At 41.8% G+C, this 20,000-nt stretch overlaps 1 protein-coding gene across 2 annotated transcripts in view; it reads right to left on the bottom strand.

Annotated features, from left to right (window-relative positions):
* The window catches only part of LOC306914202 (netrin receptor UNC5D-like), a 199,710-nt gene that overhangs the window by 20,391 nt on the left and 159,319 nt on the right, over nt 1–20,000 (bottom strand). For both annotated transcript variants that reach the window (XR_013788669.1, XM_079491181.1), the window contains exons 5-6: nt 3,639–3,813; nt 865–1,032 (exon numbers count right to left, since the gene is read on the bottom strand). Coding sequence is in view for 1 of the 2 variants with exons in the window: in XM_079491181.1 (XP_079347307.1) it covers nt 865–1,032; nt 3,639–3,813 (343 nt within the window). In the remaining variant the exon portion in view is untranslated. The remainder of the gene's footprint in view (nt 1–864; nt 1,033–3,638; nt 3,814–20,000) is intronic.

Raw genomic sequence — 20,000 nt, 5'->3', positions numbered from 1 at the left:
CTTGACTTTAAAACCAGGAAAGCATCTGTGTCAATTTCGATTTTTGCGTTGGCTATTCAAAAATAGCAGATATACATGCCGCGCTGCGAGCTTGTACATCTACCATTTTTGAGTGGTGCTAGCCACTCCTATAGACAGCAATGTGTGTCCCTGGCTGGGTCTGTCCCTGTGTCTGTCCGTCCGAGTACGGAAATAGCGTTTGTTGTCCACAAAGTGTCACTGTTGCGCAGCCTAACACACGCACGGGGAGGAGGGCTTGTACAGTACTACAGCACGAGTACTGTACAACACCAGGGCTTGACTGGCCATAGGACGTAGGCCTACCGGGCATATTCCCGGTGGGCCGCGGCCGTAGGGGGCCGCCATGATATATATTTTTTTTTTGGGGACAGGCAGGCAGGCCAATAGACGGCAGGCCACCAGGAAAGGTCCGGGCGTGCTGCCATTCTGCCAGTGCCATCATGATAATTTCACTGTACCTGTATCAGTGAGTGACAAATAAACCTTCCATCTTGAATCCTTTTGCCAGCATCATTCTTGTGAGAGCAACAAAGGGTTGTGTAGTTGTCTGTTGGTTTGTATCATTTATGTTGTTCTGTAAAAGTGGTGGTATTAGGGCTTGTTTGTTTGTGTGCATGTGCCTCGACGGAGCGGGCGGTATAGTTAATGCTATCTGCGCGCTGGTTGTGGTGGGCTGGTCTGGGCCAAATTCACGCGAAAATGACCGAGGCAAATTCTTGTCCCAGTCCAGCCCTGTACAGCACCACTCAGTTCAGATAGGTCTGATTTTTAACATAGAATAGGCCTCATGGGGTCTTAATGGGTTATACAAGGAGCAGAGCAATCATGGTGTGGCGCCTATACCTGGACATAATGCGTTGCAGGTGCTCCTCTGCACGGACATGCCCTCGCAGAACAGCCCCCCGTTGAGAGGGGCGGGGTGTGTGCACGTGCGCGAACGCCTCTGCATGCCCCGCCCACAGCGCACGTTGCAGGAGGACCAGTCGGCCCACGAGGACCAGCCTCCGTTTACTGGAGGAGGAGGAGAAAAGAAACAAAAGAGAGACACCCTATAAGCAATGGTGGAATGGAAAAACATTACATGCGTGTGACGTGTGTGTGTGTGTGTGTGTGTGTGTGTGTGTGTGTGTGTGTGTGTGTGTGTGTGTGTGTGTGTGTGTGTGTGTGTGTGTGTGTGTGTGTGTGTGTGTGTGTGTGTGTGTGTGTGTGTGTGCGCGTGTGTGCGTGGTACTGTAGTAGTACCTCACAATTCTTCTCAAGTACAGTATACTGCCAGAATAAATGCAATTCCCGTTTCACCACTGTGACTGTGACACTGCAGAGATGTCAAAGCGTTCCTCCAAAGCAATTATCTCCTTCCACAACTCCCCCCTCCCCCTTCTTCAAGTTCCCCTTCTTTTCGTATATGGAAATAACGATAACGATGGGAATCATGCAACAAATTTCACCCTTTTTTTTTTACTTCTGTAAACTGTGATGTGACAATGAAGTTGAGAATACATTCTTGTTTTGATCCTCACAGTTTGAACTTACTTTCTACTTCACTCTTCTCAACAATATATTATTTTATATAGAAAGATATAATCTAATATAAGTTTTCAATCGCAACTTAAAAGACATGTGATGTCAGTGTAATGTGTTCCTCCGATCCAACAGCTTACTGGGCTGTAGCCACGGGGTACATACGGCCTCTCGCAATATTACATAATCGCCTAATCGCAATTATTTAAGATAATCACAATTGTTTTGCATAATCATCTCCATGTTGAAAAATGCTCATACATTTTCCCAAAATAGCAGAAATAGCACATCTACAAGCTTGCGACGCTTTGCAAGCATGTAGATCAGCCATTTCCGCAATTCTTATGTTTCATTTTATTTGTAGCCTTGTGCAATTTGAAACTACGAAGCCTATACATTATAGCCTATACAGAAATGTAATTTGTATTATTATTTATATATTCCATGGCAGAAACACGATTAAATCGTTAAAGCGCAATGATTTACTATTAATCGTCAACATAAATGATGTAATCGTGACAGCCCTATACATACGCACATCGTCTCCCCCATACGATTTGATTGATTGAAATATTTATTAACAGTTTGCAGAATTACAGTACATTTCAAGCACAAACTCAATACAAAGGCTGTTAACTGTGAGTGGACGACCCAATTAAGCATTACACTTGTTTACAAGAGGGTCCACCATGTTCAATTCATCACAAATCGATCACATAAGACATACATCTGAGTCACTGTTAACATACCAAGGATACGTATGTGATGTCACCGTCATACAGGCGAGAGACAGCGTTACATTGCGATGGTTCAAAGACCATCAGTGCACACTGCTTTGGTTGTGAATTGTTATTAAGGCTTTGTGTGCCCACACTTTCAAAATAGTGACCCAGGGTGCCCAATGTTATTTTTGTCATTTTTGTATTCGTTATGAAAATCACAAAAACAATTTAAAAAAAAACGTCCTGGTCACCGCATATGGTAATTCCCAGGACGTCTGTGGACGTCTTGGGCACAAAATGTGTTAAGTTACTATTATAACTCAAGACAACATCAGGAAGGATTTGACTGTGTTAAACAAACTAGTGTGCCAAGTGGTGGCCTATATATACGTGCGGACAGATGACTGATGGGCCTCGACTGCTGGAAAAAGCTGAGACTGGATTGTCAGAAGAAGTTGTCTTTCGCTGGCGTTCTGCTAAAACAAAAGGAGCCGCTCTGGTGTTTCGATAGACGTCGAGAAAAGTAAATGTGGAAACACTGCAATTAATGAGCTGTGGAGTTTTTCCCCACAGTGGAATAGCAGCTTGTTGTTTCCTTCTTCACAGAGCAGCCAACGGAACGGCAAAAGAAAAGAGCTCGTAAAGACCTGCAGGTAGCCTAGTATGTATGCTAAAACACAAAAAGGTGCTAAATAAATGGAACCAAATGAACCCTTAGGGTCGATCCATTTGGTTCCATTTGTACACCAGATTTGGACAGCCTCGGTTAATTTAATTAACACTTCAGTTAATTAACAGTTGATGAAGTAACTGTTAAGTTAACTGAACAGCGTGAGGGTAACCTGAGGGTGAGGTTAACACCACTCAGTTTATGTAATTAATCGACGGTGGATACATTAGCTGACGGTTGTACTGTGTCTGCCTGGATATGTACCAGAAATCATCTGAATACTGGTATGTGTACAATTACACTGTCTGTAAGATCTTGACTCCTGTCAGAGTGTACAAATGTGTGCTATTTGTCACTCCACGTAATGCTACGGTCTGTCAGCAGGGAGTGTTGAGCGGAACGAGGTGTAGCGACGAAATTGGGGATAAAAATAAGAAATAATGTCTTGCAGTGTACATTATTATTATTATTATTTGGGGCGGCTGTGGCTCAGGAGGTAGAGCAGGTTGTCCAATGATCCCTGGGTCGGCGGTTCGAATCCCGGTTCCTCCTGTCCACTGATCGCCGCTTCACCTCCCAATGTATGAATGAATGAACCATTGTAAAGCGCCTTGGAGCACTTGGAAAAGCGCTATAAAAATGCAATTCATTATTATATTACACTGGGACCCAGACAGGATCAAATGAAGGCAAGTGCATCTTACCGTAGACAACCACGGTGGCCGTGGAGCTACGTCTCTTGGCCACGATGTTACTGGCTACGCACGTGTAGTTCCCAGAGTCTGACAGATGGGCCTCTGGAATGATGAGGTTCTGATCCACTCTGGAGTCGACCATCCCATCCAGGTTCACAGGCTCCTCGTTCTTCAACCACTCCACCTTCACAAAGACATTAAATGCAAACAAACACTATGACTTAAAGGAGAATTCCATGCTAGAAGGCTTTCTTACCTTTCTTTGTAGTTGTTACGTCCCCACCAAAGAGGTCCAGGTGTTTGTTTGTGCAAAAACTCCTTATTGGCTATTTCCCCTACCATAAGCCCTCAATGAATTGCATTGAATGGGAATTGAATGGGGCTATGGGGTGTTGTGCTAATTCGCTTATTTCCATCGAAATAAGTAGTAAAGTGTGCCGCTTGGGATATCTTTGGTGGGGACGTAACAACTACAAAGAAAGGTAAGAAAGCCTTTTAGTATGGAATTCTCCTTTAACATCTGATGTCAGTGAGGTATTTTAGCTGATAACATCCGTTGACACTGTACATTAATGTCACCCTGTGGAATCTTCAAAGTTTCCCGAGGCCAAGGACCCCTTATAGCTGCGAGAGCGATGAAGCATGTTTTTGTATTTTTTGTATTTCTCCTTTAACGGTGAATGAAGAATACAAAAAAGTAAAAGTTAACAGTGTAAAAGTTTAACAACAGCAAAACTATATAATAAAATCAGTTTCTAAACCCTCACACAACTCTTACAGTATAATATAAGTGTCATGTATCCTGTCATTTTCTCACTACTTCCAAAACACACTCCTTTTCCACTCAAACTGGGATGAACGGCATCACACACAAGGAGCAACCAGGAGTGTTCTTAAGGGTGTGCGCGTGGGTTTCAACACAAGCCAAGTTCTCTCTCTAAAGTATTTTTGGATATGAAATGTTCCATAGTCTTTTATGATTCTTTCCCGTATCAGGAATATCTTTTTACTTGTCATTTCACACACTTAGTGTTATGGTTTTCAACCATAACTGTTACAGCATTATGTCATGTCAGCTGCATGGTGTTAATTGTCTTTATTTTTGATAATACCAACTTTGTTTTCTTGTCTATAATCTTTCTGTTCATTTCAAGGTGAGATCTTGTGTTCCCCAATTTGCATTTTAATGTGTTTTCAGTGAACTCAAATGCCTGTGTTTTTCAACCACTCTTCTCAATAATTTTACGACACTCTCATTTGGGTCGACTTATGAATCAAAGTGTGATATTAGCGTAAATGTCATGAACCCAACAAACAAACAACAAGGTACTGTAATGAACCGAAAGAGAACAATGCAGCAGTGTTGATTTCGTTGACTAAAACTATGATGAAAAATGTCTGTCGACTACCATTTTTCACTGACGAAAAACTAAAGCCTAATATATTGACCATTTTGTCAACAAAGCTTGTAGATCGACACTTTTTGGAGAAGAGATTTGGGGTATTATTTTACTATTTTGAAAAACACTTTAACCCATTCTAGGCGGGAACCCCTTTTGGTGTTTTAACTAAGCATTATGCTATACTTTAGCTATTGAAAAATAGCAGATCTACAAGCTCATAGCGCGCCACGAGTGGCGTGATACGAGCTTGTAGGTCTGCTATTTTTGAAAAATCGTAAAAATGCGGCACAAATCTTTGAATATATATTCTTTCAGAGCGAACGTTTTTTTTATTTCGACGTCAGGCCTAAATGGGTACTTAAAACAGTTAAAATAGCCGATCTACATGTAATGTATAGCTAATTTCACTATTTTTAAAATGTTTTTCAAGATTCTAAAAGAACAAAGAAAATAGACACAAGGGGTATACGGCGGTGCACAAGATAGGGCCCTTGGTGTGGAGGGGAAACAAAGTAGGGGGTTTAGTACAGACCCCTGGGGCACCCCTGGTCAATTTTGTGTAGGTTTAGTAGGTTACCCATTCCGGGTGGGATCCCTTTTGATTTTTCACCCCTTCAGGACGGGAACCCCTTCTTGTTGTGTACAGTATATAGCAACATAACACTTTTGAATAAAAACTATTCAATTGAAATTTGAATTTTTCATAAAACGTAGGTCAGTGTTTAGAATCGTCCTCAGCCCTAAATGGATTAAATTAACATTGAGATTTTTTTACTGTGTAATGCACAGGACTGAACCACCCTCAGGGAGATCGAAATCAGGTCAACAGCATCTGCTTGTCTATGATTCTGAATTATAAAACTTAAAAGAACGGTGTGTTGGTGTGTCTCCATGTTCGCTTGGCTGGCTCTGTAAATTGCTATTAACTTGCCATTAGTTGGAGCTTTTTCATTGAGAGAGACTCACTCAGGCGTCAGGGAGTGGGGTTTGATTTATGGCAGTGCACTGAACATTACTGCAAGCTTGTGTGTGTGTGTGCATGCATTAGCCTACTATACTTGAGTCCATGTACTCAGGTACTGTACTTAAATACAATTTCTAGGTATTTTTAGTAGTACTAAAGGAGTACACCTACTTCCAATGTTCTATAATTTTGCTTCTACATCTCAGGCATAATATTGTACTTTTAATTGTCATTATTTGAAAACTTCAGTTACTAGTTACTTTATTATTATTTTGATTAGCCTATTATTACAAAACCGTGCACTTCAGACCTATATACTTTTGAATTTTGAAAATAGCCGACACACAACGTGTTGTGAGCTTGTAGAACTGCTATTTCTTTAATAAATTGTATACATTTTGAAAACTTGTGAAATTGGACCTTCTGCATAACAAGTACTTTTACTTTGGGTACTTTAAGTACAGTTTGATACCAATAATTTTGAAGTCCATTTTGAATAACAAACTTTTATTGTAACAGAGCATTTCTAAATGTTGATATTGATACTTTTACTCAAGTAAAAATAAAAAACGTCAGTACTTCTTCCACCACTGCTTGTGAGGAAGTATAGTTTGAGAAATAGGCATTGTGAGGAACAAGATAAATGCAGCTTTGCCCTCTATATGCCCTCAGTACCCGCATACCTGTCAAACTACCTCAAAAAAGTAAGCGACTCCCACAGCCACAATACAAGAGGAAGCGAGAACAACAACAAATTCTCCTTCTACAGCACTGCTACCCAAGTGTGGAATTCCCTGACTCCCTCCCCCCAAAAATGCAAATCCCTGGCATCCTTTAAAACAGGCCTGAAAATCCACCTTTCAGCATGCCAAAGGGAGAGGAAATGAGTACCCCCCACCCCCCACCCCTTTAGTCTAGTGACTACCGCCACCTTCTTATAACCCCCCGTCTTTGTTCCCCAACCTACATATGTTATTTTTACCTTGTATGATGATTTGAATTTTGTGGTTATTGTTCATGTCATGATTATGAATTGAATACCCAGGACCTGAATGGTGATCATTTTGGACATGTGTTTGACTGTACCCTGTACTGATTACATTTCTGCCAATAAAGTATTCAATCAATCAACACACACAGTCACAAGGTGCGTTTCCATAAAGCCTTTTTTTTGCGCATTAAGGTTCTTTCGCAAAATCTCCTGGATGGAAACACCTCAAAATGCGCATAAGTCTGCATTTTTCGCAAAAACACTTTTTCGCTATAGAAGGTGGCGGATTTTGGGGCTATATCGAAAAAGTGAAATGCGCAAATGGGTTATGGAAACACTTGCGGAAAATATTTCTAATTAGAAAGCATTGAACTCGTATTATATCGCTTTTAACAGTTGGAAAAGAAGAAAACACACGCGATGGTGAGTATAGTGGACTTGTGGAGTGATCGAACGGGAGGGTGGGTGGGATGTGGATACATAAATTATTAAATTTACACACTCGAGTCTCGAAGCCTCTGTCTGCAGGCTGAGGCTCTTTTGCTCTCCCCGGTGAGGGCGTTCGCCGTTGATCATGAAGTTAGATCGGTGATATTTCTCCTAAACAGCTCGGAACGAAACGGACGAGAGGAGACTAGTCAAAATGGAAATGTACTGTCAAGTCGCAGGGCAGGGGTCCCGATCGTCCCTGTACTTTGAAAACGAAACTATACCAGCCCCTGTCTAGACAAAAACACACGCCTATTTATTTAACAGACAGCCTGTTTGAAAGACAGCCTGTCCCAGTGGCCAATCTGGACAGCGGACTTCATGCAGACCAACTTGAATAGCCTAAAAGAACGTCAAATGCACCGTGGTGAAGAACAAATCAGAGAAGTGTGTGTGTGTGTGTGTGTGTGTGTGTGTGTGTGTGTGTGACATGATCAAATAATCGTGTAAGATTATCCTGTAGTGTGTGATGCAGATGCTATCAGATTTCAGACATCAAACGGTAAAATAAATGTCAGATAATATGCGCCTCTCTGCGCGTCTCACTTGACTGGCAAAATAGCGCCATCTAGGCCTACTGCTTATTTAATATCTCCAAAGAAGCGCATTTTGTCAGTGGATGGAAACAAGAAAAATACGCTTTTCTTTTTTCGAATTACTTACTTATTCGCTTCCTATTTTCGAAATGTTTTGATGGAAACCCACCTACTGTCACAGTCACACACACAGTCACACACACACACACACACACACACACACACACACACACACACACACACACACACACACACACACACACACACACACACACACACACACACACACACACACACACACACACACACAATTTACAATTTACAATTTAGGCATTTAGCAGACGCTCTTAATCCAGAGCAATTTACACACACACTCCAATGCTAAAGGATTCATAAACATACTCCTATCTCTGATATATTTTCCCAGATTATGCTTTGGGAGAAACAAGCCACATTGAACTGCTTATAAAGTCGTGGTTAAAAAGTTTATTTTCCCTTTTTTTCGCTGGAAAGATGAGAGACTCGTCTCTTATAAATAATAATAATCTGTGGAACTCGAAAAATGAGTAAAAACACTGCAATGTGATTGTTTGTGTGTGGGTGTGTGTGTGTGTACGTGTGTGTGTGTACGTGTGTGTGTGTGTGTGTGTGTGCGTGCGTGGCCTATCTATACTGCATGGTGAGAGTGCACATTACTTTACTATTACATTCTACAAGGCAATATGACTACAGCCAACACAGTGTGGCAGAGATTGCTTTGCTCTTGCAACGTGCCCGGGAAGAAAAACATAAATGGAGCTGGAAAGTCAATAAAGAAGTAATGTCATCTGTCATGTTTACCCCTTTGATGTCCCAATAAATATATCATCATGCGCCTTTAACTACTGAAGCCCTATAGGCTATACATTGCGGTACGGCATATTACAAACATGTCCGCTCGCTCACTCACTCACTCACTTACTCACTCACAAAGTACAATAATTGAGTAGTTTAGTTTAGTTTATTAGTTTGTTTTTTTTGTCCATACAAAAAACATTCTTAGTTCAGTTTATAATAATACAAATACAAATATATATGTATACCCCTTTTACAGGTTTTCAAACAAAAACAGTTCATGTGTCTTATTTCTACTGAACAATGTAATATTCAAATAAAATTTTTTTTTTTTTAAACAAGCAAAACAATATGCTAATAATAGTCACAGTAGTAACATTTTCACACAAAAAACCCAAAAGAAACAAATGGCACTTCATAGCACTATGGCCACTTGATTTGAGCCTTTACTCTGTGTAGCTATTTAATACTTTGTTTTAGAACACCTTCTTAAGTGTATCCTTAGCTCCACAGTCTTTCAGCTCATCATCACATCTATTCCACAGCTGCACACCCTTTATCGTTATACAATTACTTCTCACGTTGATCCTTGCTTTTTTTTGTTTAGACATTAAACATACATTTTCCTCTGAGTGAATAACAGCTCTCTCTCATTGTGAACAACCCTTGGATACAGTCTGGAAGTTTTTTTTTTTTTTTTTATTCTTTATTTACCCAGGGAAGTAGCTGAGCACAGGTGCTCATTTTCAGCAACGCCCTGCACATAGACAGACAGACACACACACACACACACACACACGCACACACACACACACACATTAAAACCTGGGAGCTGACCAGTACAACCACAGTCTTATACTACCACTAAGCAGCTCCAGGGGGAGCAGTTGGGGGTTCAGTGCCTTGCTCAAGGGCACTTCAGCGGTGTTGGGTGAGTGATGACAATCACTTCCCCAAACAGATTTTTACTGCCCGTCCGGGGAATCGAACCGGCAACCTTTCGGCAACAAGGGCGCTCCTCTAACCCTTAGGCCACCACTGCCCCAGTGTTTTAATTTTAGCTCTAAACAGTATCTCTAATGTTTTTAAATCAACTAAATCCTTACATTTCAAAGCACGACATTTTACAAATAATGCATTGGTAGGGTGAATATAGTCAGCCCCATTTACAATCCTTTTTTTTTTTTCTTTTTTTTTTTTTTTTTTTACAGTAGGGTGATACAGTTTGTATTGGTTGTATAGGTGTTGCCCCAGACTTCAGCACAGTATGTGATATATGGAGTTATGAATGAGCAGTACTTTACTTTATGAGCAGTACTACATTATATATCCTGATATATAATGACTTCTGCTCCAGGATATGTGTAGTTTTGTGCAGTATTGCAATAGATTTCGATATTTTTGCTTTTATATACTTTATATGAGGTTTCCAATTTAGTTTATTGTCAATGATTACTCCCAAGAATTTGTTCTCACCACACACTTTCTATTTCTACTGAGTCAATCCTGAGTTTGATGTCCTCACTGATTTTACGGTTTCCAAACACAATAAAAATTAGTTTTGCTTACATTCAGTGATAGCTTATTTATATCAAACCATTTCTTTAAATTCTTCAACTCCCCTTCGACTGTATCCAAAAGTTCATTCTTTCTTTTTCCCAGAGCAAAGTAAAGTTGTATCATCTGCAAAATTAACAAATTGTAACCGGTTTAATACTCTAGTCTAGAGTAGTGGAGTAGAAGAAAAAGTATTGAAAATTGCAAATACTTGAGAGTACATGTACTTGCGGTACTTTCTAGGGTAGTGAATCAGTGGAAGATGTTTGAACCTTTTCGTGGAGGGAATGAAAGCTAGACAAGACACTATGGGCCCTATTATGCGTGTCTTAAGTACCAGGTCTTATTACTTAACTTAAGACCTGGAGGCGTGATCAATGCCATTTGGCTATTCTGAGTGGCCAAACAGCATTGACCACGCCTCCAGGTCTTAAGTTAAGTCATAAGACCTGGTACTTAAGACACGCAAAATAGGGCTCTATAGAAGCACCGATCAGGAGGAGGAAATGGACATGGATAGGACACACACTGCGAAGACACAACAAATCAATAACAAAACATTCACTAACATGGAACCCAAAGGGCAAGAGGAAGAGAGGAAGGCCTAGAGAGCCACCTGGAGAAGAACCACAGAACAGGAGATGAAGGCACAAACGGCTGTCATGGCAACAACTGGAGCGGAGGGCACAAAGACCGAAGGTGATGGAGGAGTCTCATCAATGGCCTATGTTCCTCAGGGAATTTAAAGGTATATTCAGTGATTTCGCTTCATTCAAATATCACTTATTTTTTCTTTGTATTTGGATAATCCTCCCTACTATAGAGTGTGCTGACCATATAAGGAGTTCCTCCCTGTCCCCAGTGAGCCCCTGGGGTCAAAAAACCCTAGTTTCAGTTTTGGTGGCAGGTGGCAAAGCCTTCATCCAATCAGGATGAGAGGGGCCTTCCTCCAATCATGTGTGGGGGCGGGCCTTGGTGCACATGCTGTTGCACTTCCCCCCCACTGTAGAGTGTGTGCATGTGCACATTTTGTTACCGGGGTGGACTGGGTGGTTTTCCAAATCACCCAAATCACTGAATGCTCCTTTAAAGGCCTAAGTAAGTAAGTAAGTAATGAAAGCTACATTTGTGAACTTGTCCAGCTCTCTCCCCCCAGGCTATACACACGGCCGAGCCAGCGCCACAGGGTACACTGTGATAACAAGGTGGTCCGTGGAGTTCTGCCAGCCGGTCTGCCCAGTGATGCCGTGCCAGTTTGGCCCACTGGGCTGCAGTGTCTGCCATGCCATGGGCCCACCTGAGGGATTGTGTGAGGATTTAGTGGAGGTTATACGCTGTGGGGGGGTCTCCACATGAATTCGAGGGGCATGACAGCGAAGTGGCAATTTTAAGACCTTTTTAAATAGGCTATATACCTAAAAGAAAATCTAAAGTAATCAACAAACTATATGCCAGTGGTTCCCAAACTTTTTTGTGTCAAGGACCCCCAAATCAACATTCATTAGGCCACGGACCCCCCATTTGAAAACATATGCCAGTGACCCCGATAAGGGAGGATTTTTACGGCTCTAGCAGTGATTCCGAAACGAATTCATTTCATGAACCCCCAGTTTCACACGCATTATGCTACGGACCCCCAATGTAGTGGCATTTCTATCTCTGGTACCCCAATTTATATTGTGAAACCACTGTTAATTGAACTCAGAGAGTGTACAAATGGAACCAAATGGACCCGTTAGGGTCCATTTGGTTCCATTTGTACACTCTCTGAGTTACAGACCCATAAGGGTCCATTTGGTTCCTTATATCTCTAATTGAGCTAGGTACCACCTGGAACTCCCTCAAGTACCCCTAGGGGTCCCCGGACCCCACTTTGGGAACCCGTGCTATATGCTATAATAACTGGTCAAACAAGACAATAATTTGATGACCGGGTCATCGGTCAGTAGGAGACTCCACAATTGAGTCTCCTACTGGAGTCTCCGCCTTTCATAAAATGATTGGCTTAAGGAACGTGACAAAAATCAAAACATCCTGAATTCAAGGCTTTATTATGGGGTGTGTATTAATACATAAGAATAATAAGTCAATTGTGTATGAACTACTCCTTTAAGGACTCTGCGCATGCTTAATTAAGCCATTCTTGTTGAGCTATTTAACGCATTGTTTTGTGGTTTTTGTTCTTGTTTAATCTCTGTCCTTCCCACTGTCTCCAGTGCGTCTATAACCTTGTTATGTTATTTATTTACATTGTGTGATGGTAGAATAATAATCTCCTTGTCTGGAGGGAGAATGATAATGCATAACGCTGACGCCGAGGAGGCTTAATGCATTTAGGCCTGACATCGAACTTTCTCTTTAAAATGTATTTTTTTCTATATCAGTGGTTCTCAATATTTCATGTCAAGAACCCCAAAAATTACATGTAATATGCCGCCGACCCCCATCTGAAAATATGTTGTTCCAGGGAACCCCCCAGAATCAAAGATTTGAGTTAAAAACTGAAACTCTGAAAGAATATATATTCAAAGATTTGAGGCACATTTTCACGACTTTTCAAAAATAGCAGACCTACAAGCTCGTAGCGCGCCACTCGGTGGTGCGCTATGAGCTTGTAGATCTGCTATTTTTCAATAGCTAAAGCATAACATAATGCTAACACCAAAAGGGGTTCCCGCACAGAATGGGTTAAACCAGCCTGATAAGGGACTGACCTGGGAGGAAGCGAGGTGGAAGGATTTGCTTAATTAGCATATCATTGTTTTTGCTTAATTGGCAGTGAGCAGCGCAGCAGTGGAGCCACACCTATAATCCTATGATCCATATGCCAGACAGCATGTCTACTGGCAACAGCATGCATTCGAGTCAACATCAATGTATTGGTGCAAAAAAGTAATAAAAGTATCAATATAGACATACTTACATACATACAAGTAAAAGTACTGGCATCAAAATATACTTAAAGTACCAAAATAAAGTACGAAGAATGTCCCATTTCAAGTTATCAAATGTAAAAAAAAAATGTTTGTTTAAGTAACTACTAGTAACAAAAGCTGTCAAATAATTGTAGTGGAGTAAAAGCACAGTATTTGGATCCGAGATGTAGTGGAAGAGAAGTAAAAGTATTGTAAATTGCAAATGCTAAATTAAATTACAAATACCTCCACATTGTACTTAAGTACAGTACTTACATTTACTTACTCAGTAAATGTACTTTCACCACTGGTATGTGCCATAATAGAGCTTGTATACCACGTCCTCAGGGGGTCCTCGAGGAGGTGCCAGGGAGTCCCCGGCCAAACGACTGTCAGTCAGTGGTGGAAAGTAACTAAGTACATGTACTCAAGTATTGCACTTATGTGAAAAATTTGAGGTAACTTTAAGCTTTTGAAATAAAAACGTTTGAGAACCACTGCACAATAAAAGGAACATAGCCTTAACCCATTTTGGGCGGGAACCCCTGTTGGTGTTAGCATTACGTTATGCTTTAGCTATTGAAAAATAGCAGATCTACAAGCTCATAGCGCGCCACCGAGTGGCGCGCTACGAGCTTGTAGGTCTGCTATTTTTGAAAAACCGAAGAACGACTGACATAGAAACATAGCTTTTTCAGAAAACTGTCAGGATGTAGAAGACATTTTTAGAAGGTTAGGAAGGTAGGTTAATTAGTATCATCAGCAACACCTGTGAAGGAAGTAGAGGGAAGCTGGGGCCCGGAAGTAGGAAGAGTTATTCTGTGTGCACTGAGCCCATTAGGAAGCACATGGAGCCGTACAGGTCTCTAACTCTGAGAGTGTGCGACTGTAACCACATGGTCCAATCATTCACAGGCTCATTTGTATGCTCTCAGAGTTAATCCATTTTGACCTGGGAACGATTCTACAAATGTCTTCTAAATCCTGACAGTTTTCTCGAAAAACCCACGTTTCTATGTCGGTCATTCTCAAACATTTTCATGTGAAGGACCCCCCAAAAAATTTGTAATTGGCCGCCGACCCCCATCTGAAAATATGTTGTTCCAGGAACTCCCCCAGAAACTAAGATTTGAGTTAAAAATGTTCGCTCTGAAAGACTATATATTCAAAGATTTGTGCCACATTTTTACGATTTTTCAAAAATAGCAGACCTACAAGCTCGTAGCGCGCCACTCGGTGGCGCGCTATGAGCTTGTAGATCTGCTATTTTTCAATAGCTAAATTATGTTAATGTTTAAAACACCAAAAGGGGTTCCCGCCCAAAATGGGTTAAACAAACACTGGGTGGTCCCATGGGGGAAAAAAATCGTATCAAAACTGGGGCTGCTTGAAATGAAAAAAGGCTGATCGTCACTGAACCAAGCATTAATCATAGCCCCCCCGTCCCCATCAGGTGTAATAAGTGATACGTCCATCATAGTGGAAATGAGAGCCGTATATAATCGCTCTACGTTCACATTCAGTTAAAAGGGAATTGGAAACCACGTGAAGGCAATCACAGCGTAGCCTATTGCAACCAGATCAGCTTTCATTCCGTCCGATTCAATTAACTTTTGAGTTTCTATCGGTGATGCCTTTCCTCTTCCCGACACCCTAATACAATATGAATGTTACTATGAATGGTACAAACTATGCCCTGATACAATATGAATGTTACTATGAATGTTACAAACGATGCCCTGATACAATATGAATGTTACAAACTATGCCCTGATACAATATGAATGTTACAAACTACGCCCTGATACAATATGAATGTTACAAACTATGCCCTGATACAATATGAATGTTACAAACTACGCCCTGATACAATATGAATGTTACAAACTATGCTCTGATACAATATGAATGTTACAAACTACGCCCTGATACAATATGAATGTTACAAACTACACCCTGATACAATATGAATGTTACAAACCACGCCCTGATACAATATGACTGTTACAAACTACGCCCTGATACAATATGAATGTTACAAACTACGCCCTGATACAATATGAATGTTACAAACCACGCCCTGATACAATATGAATGTTACAAACTATGCCCTGATACAATATGAATGTTACAAACTACGCCCTGATAAAATATGACTGTTACAAACTACGCCCTGATACAATATGAATGTTACAAACTATGCCCTGATACAATGTGAATGTTACAAACTATGCCCTGATACAACACTCTGAATGTTACAAACTATGCCCTGATACAATATGAATGGTACAAACTATGCCCTGATACAATATGAATGGTACAAACTATGCCCTGATACAACACTCTGAATGTTACAAACTATGCCCTGATACAATATGAATGGTACAAACTATGCCCTGATACAACACTCTGAATGTTACAAACTATGCCCTGATACAATATGAATGTTACAAACGACGCCCTAATACAACACTCTGAATGGTATAAAAACTATGTCCTGATTCATGAAACTGGAGTCCGATTTGATTCACTCTGAGGGTCATTAACACAATCAGTACCGGGATTTTCTTAGACGCTAGAGTGCCAGAAGATATGGGAGGTTTTACTCTGAAAAGCCCCGCCTTCCGTCCGTCCCCCCCCAAAACCGGTAGGCATAATGTTGCATCATTACCTCGCGATGATGGTCACGCTAAAGTCTCCCTAGAAGAGTTAATATTCCAAACGAGAGGCTTGTAGAAGTCAGAAATGAAGACAGAAGTATGCCCTTTTGGTAAAAACCATGGAGAGCTCCCTAGATTAGGAGATACGAGGCTCCATATGGGGAAAATGAACAGGGGATTATTTCCTGAGCCCTAGTCGGGGGCGGGACTGCGACGCTCTATAGTGGTCTCTTAGCTTGCTTATGATCTGTTTTGACTATTTCTAGGTATTTGATGTATTACCATGTGTTGTTCTGGCTTATTGTAAATCACTCTGGATTAACCCATTCTGGGCGGGAACCCCTTTTGGTGTTAGCATTATATTACGCGCTACGAGTTTGTAGGTCTGCTATTTTTTTTAAATCGAAGAACGACTGACATAGAAACATAGCTTTTTCAGAAAACTGTCAGGATGTAGAAGACATTTTTAGAATCTGATCTCAGGTCAAAATGGGTTAAGAGCGCCTAGTAAATGCCTAAATTGTAAATTGAAGGAAAAAGAAACAAACAAAGTACAGAGCCAAGTTAAGTCATTTAAATGTCTGCAAATACCCATTAACATGAATCCAACATACACTGATGATAGGCTTGGTATAGTGCTGTCAAACAAGACTATGAAGCCATCTACCAAATCTATGAAAAATAATCCTTCAGTCTCTTTGCTTTATCTCCATCTAGTCTCTGGAAACATTATGTTTATCCCTGAATAATGGCATTTTAACCCATTTTGACCTGAGATCAGATTCTAAAAAATGTCTTCTACATCCTGACAGTTTTCTGATAAAGCTATGTTTCTATGTCAGTGGTTCTTCGATTTTTGAGTGGTGCAACCACTCCAAGGAACAGCAATGTCCGTGTTAACCTATGTTTGTGTGTGACTCATGTGTGACTCATGAGTACCAGTAGGGGCGCTGTTGTGCCAGAGACAGAGAGATAATTACAGAGAGAGACAGAGAGAGAGAGAGAGAGGGGGGAGGGGTGGGGGGTGGGTAGCACCACTCAGTTCACACGGGTGTGATTTTTCAAAAATAGCAGACCTACAAGCTTGTAGCGCGCCACTCGGTGGCGCGCTATGAGCTTGTAGATCTGCTATTTTTCAATAGCTAAAGCATAACATAATGCTAACACCAAAAGGGGTTCCCGTCCAAAATGGGTTAAGCACTTCAAATGACGCACGAGCCAATTTACTGATTAATTACACTGGGGAAGTTAATGTGGGCCTAATGATTGTGAAACAGTTGCATTATTATTTTCCTTTCATTATTCAGAAGGCTCTTTCGTCTTACACTGTATAGAGTTTCCTTTGAGGGATGCGTGCGATCGCCTCCCTGACACTTAACATACCGATATGTATTCTTAAATTGTTTTCTTTAAGCCCAGTTTAATTATTCATCAACCACTTTGATCTTTAATGTGATGTTTAATTCATGTTTTATGTTTAATCACACTGATAAGGATTAAGGAATAACATATATTCTCTTTAAACTTAAAAGATCCCCACCAAACACAGGACTGCCACCATATTTTGATTGTCCATTTTGTATACATGTCATGCATTATTGAGATTTTCTTTCACACCAGAACTGTCCTATAGCCAATCAACAGGCCGTACCCTGAGCGGTCCTATAGCCAATCAACAGGCTGCACCGTGAGCGGTCCTATAGCCAATCAACAGGCTGCACCGTGAGCGGTCCTATAGCCAATCAACAGGCCGTGCCGTGAGCGGTCCTATAGCCAATCAACAGGCCGTGCCGTGAGCGGTCCTATAGCCAATCAACAGGCCGTACCGTGCGTACCGTGAGCGGTCCTATAGCCAATCAACAGGCTGCACCGTGAGCGGTCCTATAGCCAATCAACAGGCCGTACCGTGAGCGGTCCTATAGCCAATCAACAGGCCGTGCCGTGAGCGGTCCTATAGCCAATCAACAGGCCGTACCGTGCGTACCGTGAGCGGTCCTATAGCCAATCAACAGGCCGTACCGTGAGCGGTCCTATAGCCAATCAACAGGCCGTACCGTGAGCGGTCCTATAGCCAATCAACAGGCCGTGCCGTGAGCGGTCCTATAGCCAATCAACAGGCCGTACCGTGAGCGGTCCTATAGCCAATCAACAGGCCGTGCCGTGAGCGGTCCTATAGCCAATCAACAGGCCGTACCGTGCGTACCGTGAGCGGTCCTATAGCCAATCAACAGGCCGTGCCGTGAGCGGTCCTATAGCCAATCAACAGGCCGTACCGTGAGCGGTCCTATAGCCAATCAACAGGCCGTACCGTGAGCGGTCCTATAGCCAATCAACAGGCCGTGCCGTGAGCGGTCCTATAGCCAATCAACAGGCCGTACCGTGAGCGGTCCTATAGCCAATCAACAGGCTGCACCGTGCGTACCGTGAGCGGTCCTATAGCCAATCAACAGGCCGTGCCGTGAGCGGTCCTATAGCCAATCAACAGGCCGTACCGTGCGTACCGTGAGCGGTCCTATAGCCAATCAACAGGCCGTACCGTGAGCGGTCCTATAGCCAATCAACAGGCCGTACCGTGAGCGGTCCTATAGCCAATCAACAGGCTGCACCGTGCGTACCGTGAGCGGTCCTATAGCCAATCAACAGGCCGTACCGTGAGCGGTCCTATAGCCAATCAACAGGCCGTACCGTGAGCGGTCCTATAGCCAATCAACAGGCCGTACCGTGAGCGGTCCTATAGCCAATCAACAGGCCGCACCGTGAGCGGTCCTATAGCCAATCAACAGGCCGTACCGTGAGCGGTCCTATAGCCAATCAACATGTATGGATGGATTAATAACTAACTTTTGAAAAAAGCAGATGTGCAACAGATGTGCTCACAACTTGTAGATCGGCCTATTTCAAAAAGCAAAAGTGTAGGTCTGAAGTGGTTTTGTAATAATAATGACAATCTACAAAGCAAGAACCAGCAGTAACTAAAGTTTTCAAATAGTTTTAGTGGAGTACAAAAAAACCACAATTTCTGTCTCATGCAGTGGAAACTATTGAATTGAAAGAAACTCATCAACATTTTACTAAAGTACAGTACTTGAGTAATGTAAGTGGTTACACTGTCTACAATCACAGTATTCTATATGCATATACCTCTACTGTCAAATGTCATATTTACAGATAAATCTACACAGCGGTCCACTGCACTTATCTCAAACTATGTGTTCTGTTTACATTAGTTCAGCATCAGATGCTCTGGCACCGTGACGATATGCAAATCGCAGAAAGATGAAAAATAAACAGCCGTGACTGATCGAAAGTGTGTCCCGGAATCCAAATACATTTCAGACAGATCCTGTTATCGCATTTTGGGCGGGAACCCCTTTTGGTGTTAGCATTATGTTATGCTTTAGCTATTGAAAAACAGCAGATCTACAAGCTCATTACGAGCTTGTAGGTCTGCTATTTTTGAAAAATCGAAGAACGACTGACATAGACACGTAGCTTTTTCAGAAAACTGTCAGGATGTAGAAGACATTTTTAGAATCTGATCTCAGGTCAGAATGGGTTAAGACGCTCAGTATTCATTTATCCATTGTACACACGTATACGCTCCCGGGAGTTAAGCCATTAAAACGAAAGCATCCGTGTAACCACTTTAACCACCAGTAACACGGCTTAACCCATTTAGACCTCGAAATTTAAAAAAAATCTTCTAAATCCTCCAATTTTCTGAAATTAATATTTTCACGATTTTTCAAAAAATAGCAGACCTACAAGCTCGTAGCGCGCCACTCGGTGGCGCGCTATGAGCTTGTAGATCTGCTATTTTTCAATAGCTAAATTATAACATAATGTTTAAAACACCAAAAGGGGTTCCCGCCCAAAATGGGTTAAGGGCGAGAAGCGACCGCAGGTCGCGGGGGAAACAACAGAGTTGTTCACCCGCGTTCACTTGCATTGAACTCATTTTCCCAGAAGCCCTTGCAAAGCCAGTGGATTATGGGTTGATTTCCGCTTACGTCATCATGACG

This window comes from Electrona antarctica (assembly GCF_951216825.1).
Source record: "Electrona antarctica genome assembly, chromosome: 21".
NCBI lineage: Eukaryota > Metazoa > Chordata > Actinopteri > Myctophiformes > Myctophidae > Electrona > Electrona antarctica.
This window is presented reverse-complemented; position numbering and strand designations above follow the sequence as displayed.